Source organism: Ipomoea triloba, chromosome 2 (genome assembly GCF_003576645.1).
Source record: "Ipomoea triloba cultivar NCNSP0323 chromosome 2, ASM357664v1".
Taxonomy (NCBI): domain Eukaryota; kingdom Viridiplantae; phylum Streptophyta; class Magnoliopsida; order Solanales; family Convolvulaceae; genus Ipomoea; species Ipomoea triloba.
The window spans coordinates 6,319,746-6,333,778 of record NC_044917.1 but is presented as its reverse complement, the minus strand read 5'-3'; the positions used below and the strand labels follow the sequence as shown (position 1 = coordinate 6,333,778).

Sequence of the window (14,033 nt, the reverse complement as noted above, 5' to 3'; positions counted from 1 at the left end):
AAAAAAAAAAAAAAAAAAAAAAAAAGAAAAAAAAAAAAAAAAAAAAAAAAAAAAAAAAAAAAAAAAAAAAAAAAAAAAGTGTATGGACATTGCAACTACTCACTTATCATGAGTTATTACAGATTCATATATATGTTGGCGGCACCTTCTAATCTTGTTTTACAAGACAAATATTGGTGGCATCATTTCCCAAATCTGCAGCATTAAAAGCTATAAAAAGTCTTTTTCTTTGCACGTTTTCCCCCATTATCATATCATCCTTTACTGAGCTTTTCTCTCTTTCGTTAGAGCTGAGAATGGGTTTTTGGAGTCATCATTTAAGGCTCCTTCTCCTCAATGTTCTCCTACTATTCCCATCACTGTATTTGGTAAATGCAGCAGGCCCGAAAGAGCAGAGAAGTGAATCATCAGAAAGCTGCGATTTTTTTGAAGGGAGCTGGGTTGAAGATGATTCATACCCACTTTATGAAGACTGCCCATTTATCGACGCAGGGTTGAATTGCCAGAAGAATGGCAGACCCGATAAGCTTTACCTCAAGTATAGATGGCAGCCTACTCACTGTGACCTTCACAGGTATATATATATATATATGCTTACAGATTTATGCTAGCTTAGCTTAGCTTAGTTTTTGGGAAAATTTCTTTTAATTTGTTGTGTCGGCCGATGTTAGTCCAGACAACATTGAACTACATGGTAGAGCAGAGGAGGACAATTATCTTGATTTTCTTGATGAGCTTCAATCCATTTTCATGGGTTTGCCCAAATTTCTGTGTGGTTTTGGAACTTGATAGAATATACCCATAAATTAAACCGGATTATTATATATTTTTTGGATGACGAAAAACTCGAAGCCAGGTCTGAACAGGGCAGACCCTGCGTTGTGACTCGAGTTGACAAGTTGATCAGTTCAAACCAAGAAGGTCAGGAGACTATTCCTATTTGAGTCGAACTCAAAAGTGACCAACTTGGTTGGGATGTCCAGATTATTATATCTTTTTATCAAATTTGTTAGTGAGAAGTGAGGAGTGAACTGTTCTTGTTTAGTGGGTGGAGTGGGTTAGACTTTTTTGCACCTGCTAATGGGAAGTGGAACAGGTGAAATCCTAGCTAGTTTCCATTCAAGATTCATGAATTGTGACAGGTGAGGGCACCAACCTCACTACCTTGTATGTAAACCTCATTATCTTGTGCTTATATAATGATTGTTAAGAGAGTGAAGGTCAACCTTTCACATTGGATAGCTACCATTGTATAATGATGGACACTGAAATACAGGATAGATCATATCCCACAACGTATCTGCTTGTCATCATGTTATCTAAGAATCTTATGTAGGATGTGAGTGTTGTCCCACCACTGATTAAGAATCTCTAGTAATTTTTTTTTTTTATGTAAACTATGTTGGGATGTGGTGATGGGAAGTACAGTAATTGAAGTAAATATTATCCTTCCATAGTTAACATATATTCCTAATTTGTTTCGGCTTACTTGAATGCACATATGAATTAGATCTAACGTAGGTTCAGCTGATCGAACTGATTATAAATGCAGTTTGATGACTACTTGTGGTGTAGGTTTAATGGGGAAGCTTTCCTGCAAATGTTTAGAGGGAAAAAGATTATGTTTGTCGGAGACTCGCTGAGCAATAACCAGTGGCAGTCATTGGCGTGCATGCTTTATGCTGCAAATTCGAATTGCACCTTAGTCAGAAAGGGAAATCGTTCCATTCTTTCATTCCCTGTAAGAAATTTGCTTTCTTTTCAAATTTAACTTTCACGAATATGTGCTTAAACTCTCCTAATCCTGCAGTGTATTAACTGTAGTTTAGTCGGTTAATGTGCTGGATATCTATACTGATGACTTGCTTCTTTGAAAGGACTATGAGCTGGATGTTACGTTCTTGAAAAATGGATTCCTGGTGGACCTAATCCATGAGGAATCGGGGCGAGTTCTTAAGCTAGATTCGATCAGTAGGAGCAAGCAGTGGGAAGATGTTGATGTGTTGATCTTCAATAGCTATCATTGGTGGATTCATACTGGAAATTTGCAGACGTAAATTTCATCTTAGCATTTTACTTGATAAAAACCGTGATTAGATGTGCTGTCATTTTTTTTTTTTGAATGTGTATGATTGTTTCAGATGGGATTACTTTCAAGTTGGGGAAAATCTCTACAAGGATATGGATCATATGGATGCCTACAAGATAGCTTTGACAACTTGGTCTAATTGGGTAGACTCCAACATTGATCCCAACAAAACTAAAGTGTTCTTTCAAGGAATTTCTGCTGTTCATTATCAGTAAGCTCTTATACTACTGCCTGCTGCTATACATGAACCAATGGCTTCAGAAAACAAACCTAAAGCTCAAGAATTAACCATGATTCACTCATATTTGGGTGACGAGGGAAACCCACAGCCACTATCCGAGAGTCTGCACTAGATAAATCCCGTCTTGTGACCCTAATCAGCAAAGGACCACAAGGAAATAAATCAGCCTAGGTTTCTCTTAACTGACCACTGGCTCAAACCAAGAAAGCCAATAAGCCACTTCGACTGAGAGTCGAACTTGGAACCTTGTGGTTAACTGCAGAATACGTGGCATGCTTCGAGTGCTAACTTATGAATCACTTTCCTGACCAAATATTTCATTTGGTGTTTTTCAGTGGTAATGAATGGAACGAGCCAGCAGTACAAGACTGCAGGCATCAAACCGAGCCAATAGAGGGATCGAGTTTCCCAGGCGAGAGATACCCGGGAGAAGCGGTGGTGAAGGACGTGTTGGGAAACATGACAAGCAGCGTATACTTGCTCGATATCGCATTGCTCACTCAACTGAGAAAAGATGGACATCCATCGACATACGCTGGAGGAGCGTTAGACTGCAGTCACTGGTGTGTAGCTGGAGTTCCAGATTCTTGGAACCAAATACTGTACTCAATTTTGATTGAGAACTAGTTTTTGCTTGCATAAGATGGCTGGCATCAAATGGTTGCCAGGGGCCAGGGTAAACCAGTTTTTAACCATCCAGATAATAGAAATAAACAACCAGGCTACATTAAAGATTATGAGTCTTTTGACCCATGTTAGTTACATAGATTATCTAGTGCAAGTTTGCAACTGCATACATATATATATGCTACTCTGTTATTTGCATATGTCCTCATAATTCAATCTTTTCAGTTAACATCTGGATTAAATGCTGTGTGGATTTAGTGATTTACCTCGTTTACTCTGTTATTATATAACCTCATTTTAGCTGTAATTCAATTTGATCTTGTTACCTATACACTACTACATAATAATCTTAGGTTGAAATGTATTAATTTTAGTATCAATCATATATACTCTTGTCACACAACTAGAACTGTCGATGTGGACTAGAAATTTAGTTTTTGTCAAATGGCCCATGGGCCAAATTTCTTTAGCTCGACCCCACCCTATGTGGGTTGGCACTTGGCAGGCATTGCAGGCTAGCTAATTTATATATAATAATGTATAACATGATTCAAAAAGTATGAATGTTTTAAAATTATAAGAATGTAAAAATGAATTATAACATTATCTTAAAAAAAAATTGTTAATATTAGTTAGCATGCGGGTCCCACTTCTATGTAGACCAAAATTTTTAACCTTAACAGGTGGATCTCAACCTACTTCGACACCCTTACATACGACTAATATGGATAAATCTAACACATCATAAAATATAGAATGAAATAGTAAAATATGCGTGTACAATTCTTTTATACCTTTCAATGAACGGTAGAGGTTGCGAGCCAGCCCAATGCGTGTGTTAGTTAGATGATTTATACAATTATACTCCGTACCACCATATGTCCTCTGGATTCATTGGAACGACTACATTGTCACGTGGGTCAGATCATATTTTGGTTTATAAAAAAGTGCGCATCTATTATTCGATAGTATATTATACATAAAGTTTATTGAATTATAAAAAAAAAATTTAATTTAAGTTATTCATAACTGGCACAAGGTAAACCAACATATGTTACTCAGAGCTAACTGATTCAAACCGAAATTAAGATAAACTCTCACGAGGTCACATTTATAACCTTATGATTAAATTAACTGTGTTGCTAATTTAGTTAGGATTGTCCAAAATCTAAATTATATTTGACCGGCTTAAAATTAGACAAGGCTTCAAATTTTATGTGCGAAGCATAAGATTATTAAAATTTTAAAATAAAAATATCAGTCTTTGGTCAATTTTTCTTTAAGTTTTCGAAATTGCATTTGGCAATCTTCTTTGAACCTAACTGAACTCCCTTAGATCCTCAAAAAAAAAAAAAAAAAAAAAAACTGAACTCCCTTATATTTTTATTCCTTTTTTGTTTGTGATGAGGAAAAATCATCAATTTTTTTTTTTTGCATACTATTGACTCTACTAAAATAACCCAATAGGGTAACTCAAGTGACAAGTGAGCTCTCCCGGGTGCTTCCTAGAATAAACGCTGGGGAACTTGAACCGTTAAACGGACGAAGAAAAACCCGGCGAATTTACCAAACAAAAACAATTGACTCTATTACAATATAATTACCTATTGATGAAACACAAATAATCAATATTCCTATTGTGACTCGAACCTGTAACTTCTCATTTATATAAAGGTGTTATTGAGGTAAAAGCTACTTGGCAGCAATTATTACTTAATAGTATATACTATATAAATTTTGTTTTGTATAATATCTCATAAATTACACAGAAAAAATAAATCACACTAAGAAGATATTATATGTTGAACTCAACTAAAAGAGTAGCGTTAATAAGAATACCCATTATAGGCACGAGTCGTCCCATATTTGAACATGATTATTAATTGCACCCACAGGGATACGATATTTCATAACATCCGTCCTCGGCCCAACTTCTTATTCAACCAAAGCTTTGATGGTTCGGCTGTATGTAGGCGATTGGAACCTAATATATCGAGATATTCCGATGATATGATGGATTGGTGTTGGGGATGTAAGCAAGTTGGGGGAGATACTACTAAAAAGGAAGTTTAGACCAATCTTGAAAACTTCTATTGCACCTTATTAAGGCTGTTTAGGAGATGTGAATTAACTGTGAAATATGTCCAAATGTATAAAAGATATAGGCCCTGTTTGGTAAATGGCTGTTGGCTGATTGGTTTGGCTGTTTGGGTTAGAATGTATGATTTGTTAATAATATTAGCTGATTGTAAAAAGTTGTTTGATAGATTAGCTGTTAGCTGATAGCTATTTGATATAATTTTTTTCCTCAAAAAGCTAATTGAAAATGTTGCTTTGAGTAGCCTTTTGAATTTTAGTATTTTAGAGTTACAAAAAACTTATTAACCAAACAACTAATAGTGATCAAATAAGTCAAAATTGGCTGATAGGCTGATTGTTTACTAAACAGTGCCATAAAATTTAGGTGAGTAGAGCTAGAGATGTCAATCGAATCAATCTATTTTTTTTTATTACCCGATTTATGGTGGACCTGTTTCTAATCAAATCATCGTCATCCATTTACCACGGTAAACATTCAACACTAGTCCACAATTTATCTTCTCATAATTTTGTTGGGCGAGGAAATTAGGTGAAAAGAGTTTGAAAAGTAGAATGAGCAATAGGCAATTGTGGAGTTGTCGGTCATGCAAATTAAAAGACTACCGACTACGTAAGAACTACTACTTCAACAGTTCAACTAACGTAGCTTCTACCAAACTTGAATTGGCAACTAGATTCATTATTAATTTCATGAAACTCTTTTTAGTTTTGGTAGTCTACAATAATATCATATATTTAACGACTACATAATAATTAAGAATATTGATTAATCTATGATGTCATTTGTTTATATACGTGATAGTAACATTGATTAACATTTGATGTTTTTGTTGTTTAACATTAATAGTCATACACTAAACAAATACATAATATGAATATTGAATTAATTTATGATATTTTCGTTTATATAAATGATAGGAATATTGAATAATTTATAACATTTTTGTTTATTTCAACTAATCTAACTAGTTTGTAGTTCTGTACCAAAATAGCAGTGCAATGATCTATTACGAAATTGATAGATTAAGCACACTTAACCACAAAATTTTTTATTATCTGGTTGTCATATATATATTCTACTTAAAATCAATTGATGATAAGTAGGTGGACATCAACCATTTAATCACATTCTTTCATGGTAAATCATAGCACCACATCTCGAATCAAGTACGGAATGAACTCGGCCAATCTGGCCGATGCTCAACAAATATAATTTCACCAACTCTTTTTAATTTTTGTCTGACATAGTAGCATACATTCATAAAATTAAATGCGTAGTAGGAATAATATCGATTAATTTATGAAATTTTCGATAATATATATGCGTGACAACCTAATAGAAATATTGAAAATTTTATGATATGTTTGTTTATTTCATGTCAGTGTATGAGTATGTGCATTGAACATATTTTTGTTATGAAAAAGACGAATTCATTGTGGTTAGGCAAATTAGAGAGGTCACGTACAGCCAGAAGCAGGAATGGTTCATATTCACTAGTTTTAATTGTATGTCCTTTTCTGCAAAATTCTTCAATTATATTTTTTCTACTTTTTTTTAATTTTGGTATAAGGTGGTTGAATTCAATGTGTTATGTGCATGATTCTTCCCTTGCTTGCACGTATGCCACCGCCAATATTTGTCAGAAATTTGGTATGCCCATTCCTTTGTTTGGTGCTTCATTTTTTTTTAAATAACTATAAGTTTATCGGTTTCTCGGCTGTGTTGGAGTATATCTTCGATTATATGAACTCGCTTCCTAACTTACTCATCTAACTTTGAGATTTCACACTAAATAGTACATTTTTACACATGAGAAATTCAACCTAAACTCAAATCATCGATGTTCGTAATACACGAATCGAACCTTCTACTTAGCTCAAAGAAAATCGTTAGCAAAACTTTTTATCAATTATGATGTCCGTGTCGTGCCAATGCCTTTAGAACTCTTTTCTCTTTTTTTCTTTTTTAACAAATTTGAGAACACGTAATTGAAATTTTTTTTTAAATCAAGAGTTCATATACTACCGTGGATCATGATTCACATTATAAAGTGAACCACTAATACACAAATAACTTATTTTTAGTATTCTGAATGTTCTTTTTTAGGGTATTACAAATTTATTTTTTGAAAGTTTATTTTTTAGTGTATTTCATATACGTTTTTAGTATACTACATAAAAATAAATTTTTAATATAATATTTATTAGTAATCTATATTGTAATAATATAATTTGCCCATATTATATGAACAGTATAATTTGCCCAATACTATGAACCTGATTAGTAGCAGACATAAAAAGAAATAGATTTGAAGGGCCCATTGGGTAGGGGCGGAAGATTACGTTGTGGCTGGTGAAGTGGTGAACAAAGTTGACCAGTAAAGTGCGTCTCTCCTTCCACGTTTTTGCTTCAATCCGTTAATATAAATATATATATTATTTGCAAATATATATATTATGATTATTATCACTAATCAGTCTAATCTACTCTCAAAAAGCAGAAAGCTACGTACTAACAACTTGCTTAATGGTGGTTTATGATTTCTCTATATTCTAATTCCGCATGCCCATTCCTATCAACTATCAAGTGGATATTACATTAGGATAATTGCGATTTTGATTTTTAAGTAAGATAATAGTAGATTTAAGTTTTATAATTATATATATGTTATCACATTGAATCTCTAAGTTCTCAGTACCATAACATTTTCATTGTTTCTGTTAACGGCTTGGTTAAAATTTTATTTTCTAAAAAATTAATAATAAAATTTTTACCTTTTATATTTATTTTTTCCACCCAACTCATTACTCACATTCTAATTTCACGACTTAGTAATTAAATATGCAAAACTATAGACCATTTTTAAAATTAAAAAAAAATGTCATAATGACCCCATTATGGTCATTATAATATAATGAATAATGAATAATGTAATTGGGTCCTTAATTGAAAAAACCATTAACTTATTAAATAGTTAATATTAAAACCTAATTGTATATTATTTTACTAGTTAGCAGATTTTTTTTTCAATTAGAAGATTCAATTGTATTATTCTTCATACTCAATGAGTAATTTGACACTTTTTTCACTTAAAAATGAAGAGTAATGAAACTCATAACATAATGACTGAATCTAATACTACCTTAATTAAATTCAACAATTATGGGAACAATCTCAATCAAATTAGTCAAACAGCTGGCTTGATAATCAAAAGTTTTCAAATTCGATTCCCAATAGGAACTATTGTGTGTTAGTCTTCTTCGTTAGAGACAGAAACAACCTAAACTAGTTTATTTCTTTATAATATTTTGTCGGCTAAAGTCACAAAGGAGGTAGTGACTACGAGTTTCAAATATTATTTCTAGTGTAGTGATTGATCGATTGCAATCTTTTTCATTTAAAAAAAAAAAAAAAAACTCAAAGACCAAAGATGCAATTTTTCATATTATTACATTTGGTCATGAGTCTTATCAGCATATTCTCTCAATTTTTCATCCAAGAAGAGACAAATTAAAATAGTAAATGTGAACAGGATAATAATTAAATATGGATAGTGATTTTATTTTTGAATAAAATTGAATAACAAATTATAAATTGGTGGAAATCTAAAATGGTTACCTATTACCTAATCTTCAATTCAAATTAATAATGATGTGATCTTATGGACGCGGAGACGTACGTACTCATAATTAATATATTGCCAATAATGTTTATTACTATTAAAATCTCTGGTTTGGGAAACTATAAACCAAGAGCGGCTTCCAACAAGTGACTGACCGACCGATCATAATATAAATTAACATATATAAATTAATATAAAAGGGGTCAAAGGAGGGAGTATATGTGTAAGATCTCAAATCCACACGAGTCTCAAGCAAATAGTATAGTTGTCCGTGGGTGGTGGGGCTCTTTGTTTCTTTGTTCCTTTTGCTCCTGTTCCCTTTTACATTTTTTTTAAAATATATTAAGTTTATTAGTTTAGGATCAGATTAATTCTAAGGCTTTAAAATTTTTGTTCAAAGAGTTATTAGAGAAGATAAATTGTGAGTGATTTTATTTCGTCATTAGTTACTCGATCAGTTCTTAGGTTCCTACTCTTTACTTGTATAATTTGGACGCAAAGAGACCTTATGATTCGTAAATGATGGAGACCCCGAGCAGGGTATCCAGCCTAGAGAGCCCTTGGTATCTAGAGCTTACTGACCGACTACTGCTTTTCAGTAGATGGGTTGCGTACGAATGCCCGAGCAGCCCTCTTGAGGTAGGTAGTCTAGTTGCGATGCTCGGCTGAGTGCGGTACTCAGAGGCGGCAAATTGAGAATTCTTGACAGATTTAGTGGGATTCTTTCCTAATTCATATGGCACAGTATTTATGGTGGTTTGGATAGTTTCCTTCTAAGGTCACATGTAGAAAGTTCAGAGTTTAATACAATTGTAATTACTTTGTCCTAACTTGTCATCCTAAAACCAACAGTAAAATCTCTCAGTAATCCTAAATTTTTAGTGAGATTAATTTTCACACACAAAATTGTTAGTGATCGAACTGCGGATTGTTTACATTTCTTTTATGTTATCTATTTTGGCTTCTTTCTCTTCCCTCCTTCTCCGCTATTTCGCACGCCCTGGATCCACCCACCACCCTCACTTCTCACTCCACCGCCACCTCTCTCTTTTAAACCACCCCCACCTCTCCACTTAGTACCTATCAATCACTAACTCTCTGTTCTCATTCCTGGGTTTGGCTTTCTGTCATGGCGTTTGGTTGCTTAGGGCTAAAGTCTTGGAAGAGGAAACCAGTTAAGAACACGAAAGAATCAGCAGGGCCGAGGAGGCTAACGAGGAAAGAAATCCAAAAACTCACAATGGATTTCTCCCGGTCCCGAGTAATGGCGTTTGGAGGGTTCAGCACAGTGTATCTGGGCAAATTCCCAGATTCTAGCCTGGGAGCGATCAAAATCATTGACACAAGCACCAAGCGGCTACACAATATGTATAAACAAGAACTCGAAATCCTGCAGAGGATCCGACACGACAACATAGTGAAAATACTAGGTTACTCCGATGAGGGATATGAAAGTGTAGAAGAAGGTGTTCTCGTTTTCGAGTATGTCCCGAATGGAACGCTTCAGGAGAAGCTTCACGGGAAAGGCTCTGTTTTGCCATGGAAAAACAGGATGGGAATAGCGTTCCAGCTAGCCCAAGCCCTGGAATATCTCCACGAGAAATGCGATCCCCAAATAGTCCATGGCGACCTTAAAGGCTCGAATATTTTGTTGGATTCGGAGCTGAACTGTAAGCTCTGCGATTACGGGTCGGCCAAGGTGGGATTCTCGTCCACGGTTCAGCCGCCGAACCGGACGAGGATGACGATGTTTGGTTCTCCGGGCTACACCGACCCGCACTACTTGAGGACCGGAATTGCAACTAAAAAGAGCGATGTTTATAGCTTCGGAGTCATTCTTCTCGAGCTAATTACGGGTTTGGAAGCCGTTTCTTCGGACGGTAACGTGAGACTGATATCCAAAGTTGGTCCGATGTTGAAGGATGAATCTAAGGTTGCCGAAATGGTGGACCGGCGCCTAGCCGGGGAGTACGAGGTGGATGAAGCTAAGGCTGTGGCTTCCATTGCGGCTCTTTGCCTTGGGGATTCTCCAAGCTTAAGGCCAACTGCATCGGATATCTTGGGAATTATGAGAAGCAGAGTTCCCTCAATTAGCTTTCTATTCTCAAACGAGAAGTGTTAAGATCAAGCGCTTACAATTATCCAAAAAGTTAGTGTTTATTTAAAAAGTTATAGCTTACCCCTAAGATAGATAAATCTCTCTGATAAGGCGAACCAGATTAGTGAAAATATGAGTGTAGCTAGGAGGTGCATAAAGCGATTGTGATTAGTTGTATAGGGGCTTGAGCATTGTATACAATTTCTCAAAATGAATATTTGATTGATTCTTCTGGACAATTTTTGTGAGTTAAATTAACCGTGGTTATTTTTTAATTGAAAATATATGACATTGATTTCAAATGATCCAAAGAATTCGAATAGGTTGAGATTTTAAACATATAATATACAAATGATAAATATGTAATTGAATGGACACACATTCATATAAAGAATCAATTTTGTTGGAATTTGGAAATGCCAAATACAATGTTTAAATTTATAGTAGTACAAGTGTACAACCCCCTCCCCTACACACAAAATAAAAATAAAATACAATAAAAACCCACCTAAAGCCGTGTGTACTATTGGTCATCATGTTTTAATCAGTGGACCAACTAACAAACATGTGTTTTTCTTTAGTTATGAATACCAATCAAAACAATTGACGCTTTCACAAAATGACAAATGTTTGAAATGTGTTTCTCCAAGTATGTGAAAGGATAGACAATGATAATGGACTGAAATTACAATAATACTCTCAAAAAACTTTGCTTCCAACCACATTATTAATTAACTTTCCTCCAACCAAATTGATGACATAATTCGAATATTACATTTGAACAAATTAAAAGACAAATTGACTATTTAAATAATCAATAAATCAACTTTTATTTTACTCTTCTAATACAATCCATAGTAATTTGAATGGACTGAAAATTAATTTTTATTTCAATTTTTTTTAATTACGTAACCTTGCTCCCGTATAATAAATCACACTAGAAATATCTTATATGACGGATTTGACCAAAAGAGTGGCAAAATTCAAATTGGTAAATTTCTAATACAAAAATTATTTTCTATTTCTTTTCAAAAGTTTGAATCCCCTGCCCCAAGGATTCCTACACTCCGACCTGACAGAGTATTTGAGAGAATATAAATTATGATAACTCAATTAAACATAGATGTTAAACATTTACTTACGGCACTTATTTCGTGTTCACTTAGCCACTTGAGCACTCTTTTGCTGCAACTTTTTGTTATTTATTTTTTGAAGACATTTTGTTATTTATTTTTAAAATCTACTTTAACTATATCAAAAGTTGCTCACACTTAAAGCCTATTGAGAGGGAAGGCAAATGACATTAATGATTTCATTATTTTCGTGTTGGGATAAACTGTCGGTGAGTGCCATCATATTTAAAGTTATGGGATTGGGTGTCGGTCATTACAGTATTTTATGTATATTCATTAAGATAAGATGATAGTTTAAAAGCCAAAAATAATAATAATAAAATTATTAAATTTGACCATTGTTGAGTATATTCTCTATGGAAAATGCTTTACTCACCTCATGAATTTCCCTCCACTCTTTCTTTCAAGATATGAATTTGACTAACCCAACAACTAATTAAGAAAGAAATTTAGATACCAATAGATAATGACATGTCATAAGTAAGAGATTGGATGAGAAATACAAAAGGAGTTCTACATACTCCCTAATGTGGTAAACAAGAATTGATTATTTTCATCATATTGGTCTAAAGAAAAGTGTCTAAATCAAATTCTACGCACTCTCAAATTCTTGATTTAGATATTATTCTTGGGACTCACATGACGAAAATAACTCATATTCTCTACCATGTCAGTAAGTAAAAGTTGGGAAGTAGAATTTGGGAGTACATATACTAGAACTCTTATCTATTTAGCAATAACTTATGATAGATGGAGACTTTCAAAAGTAAACATTTACATGTTTTAAAAATATTTTCTCTCTAGTTCTCCAAAAAAAAAAAAAAAAAAAAAAATTATCAAGAAACTTACAAGGCATTTGGTTGGAATGAGAGAATTAGGTATGCAAAAAATTGTAATTATGTTGGCTAGGCAGCTCAACTGATCACATGGATGAAATTTGAGAGAAGAGACAAGAGATCGAGTCTTACCAGCGGCAGTGAGAGGGGCTCCTTGTGCGCAGTGAGTTCTCTGTGTTCTCTGTGTGCAATATCTAAAACAATATTTGGGGGTTAGACGACGAGGCGTCCTGATCATACTCTATGTATAGGAAGTACCTTTAAGTCCATATCGTACTCAGACTAGTCCCGTTCGTACTAGGCTGGCCCAATTAAATTGCAAAGTGTTGGCCATATTAATTTTTTCATACAAGAGAGAGTTCGAATTCACGACATCTTTTAAGGCAAATTATTGCATGGACCATGGTACACACAGCTGTGTGGACCAAAAATAAAAAATACATTATTTTTGTACTGAAGGTACATTATTTTTGTACTGTAGGTACATTATTTGATAGTATATATCAAATAATGTACCTTCAGTACAAAAATAATGTACCATAAAATAATGTACCTACAGTACAAAAATAATGTACCTCCAGTACAAAAATAATGTATTTTTTATTTTTGGTCCACGCAACTGTGTGGATCATGGTCCATGCAATAATGATTGATCTTTTAAGGAACAAGAGTGCACGGTCACTCACAACAATCAAACTGGTTGAAAGCGAGTCTAAAGTAAATGTTTACAAAAATATATAAATTTGTGATGCTCTCAACACTGTCAACTAAACTTCTTACCACTTGAACTACAATAAATATATCTCTAATTCATAACTTCTCATATAATTAATTCAAAGATCATTCATGAATCATAATATTTGATTATTTTCTTTTAAAAGATTATAATTTTGCGTCGTTCTTGTCTTAATAGTTATTAAAATAGATAATGTATGTGTATTTGTTGAAGCTAATAAGTTGAACAAGTGGACTGTGGACGTGGACTGAATACCTTACCTCAATTATTAAACTCATCCTTCTAAATCTCGAAGTACATCTTGTTCAAAACAGATTATATACTTATAATTAACTTATTATGTACATAAGTACATCCAATTAACATGTTATGTTAAATAAATTGAGAATATATATTGTATTAATTGTAACAAATACATAAGTTGTTAATTGAAAATATATAATAAGGAGTATATTATTGCATATACATAATCTAGGCAAGGTCCACTATACGCATAGTAGATCCTAGTCCACAATGCGCATGGTGATTTGTGGACGACCCTGCTCCACAA

At 33.7% G+C, this 14,033-nt stretch overlaps 2 protein-coding genes across 2 annotated transcripts; both read left to right on the top strand.

Moving 5' to 3' along the window:
- Nucleotides 1–184: 184 nt before the first annotated feature.
- LOC116011108 (protein trichome birefringence-like 42) lies at nt 185–3,199 on the top strand. The gene is made up of 5 exons (XM_031250625.1): nt 185–574; nt 1,576–1,741; nt 1,878–2,053; nt 2,142–2,300; nt 2,666–3,199. Exons 1-5 carry the CDS (start codon nt 297–299, stop codon nt 2,955–2,957), a joined length of 1,071 nt encoding a protein of 356 aa, XP_031106485.1. The 5' UTR covers nt 185–296; the 3' UTR covers nt 2,958–3,199.
- A 6,480-nt stretch (nt 3,200–9,679) lies between these two features.
- LOC116011109 (salt tolerance receptor-like cytoplasmic kinase 1) lies at nt 9,680–11,017 on the top strand. Its single transcript, XM_031250626.1, has one exon. It carries the CDS (start codon nt 9,810–9,812, stop codon nt 10,800–10,802), a length of 993 nt encoding a protein of 330 aa, XP_031106486.1. The 5' UTR covers nt 9,680–9,809; the 3' UTR covers nt 10,803–11,017.
- The last annotated feature ends 3,016 nt before the right edge of the window (nt 11,018–14,033 follow it).

What these genes read in the sequence shown, in the direction of transcription:
- LOC116011108 (XM_031250625.1), top strand. Translation starts at nt 297, where the DNA reads ATGGGTTTTTGGAGTCATCATTTAAGGCTCCTTCTCCTCAATGTTCTC. An exon ending in ACTCACTGTGACCTTCACAG is followed by an intron (nt 575 to 1,575) that starts GTATATATATAT and finishes CTTGTGGTGTAG; the next exon opens with GTTTAATGGGGAAGCTTTCC. An exon ending in CATACTGGAAATTTGCAGAC is followed by an intron (nt 2,054 to 2,141) that starts GTAAATTTCATC and finishes TGATTGTTTCAG; the next exon opens with ATGGGATTACTTTCAAGTTG.
- LOC116011109 (XM_031250626.1), top strand. Translation starts at nt 9,810, where the DNA reads ATGGCGTTTGGTTGCTTAGGGCTAAAGTCTTGGAAGAGGAAACCAGTT.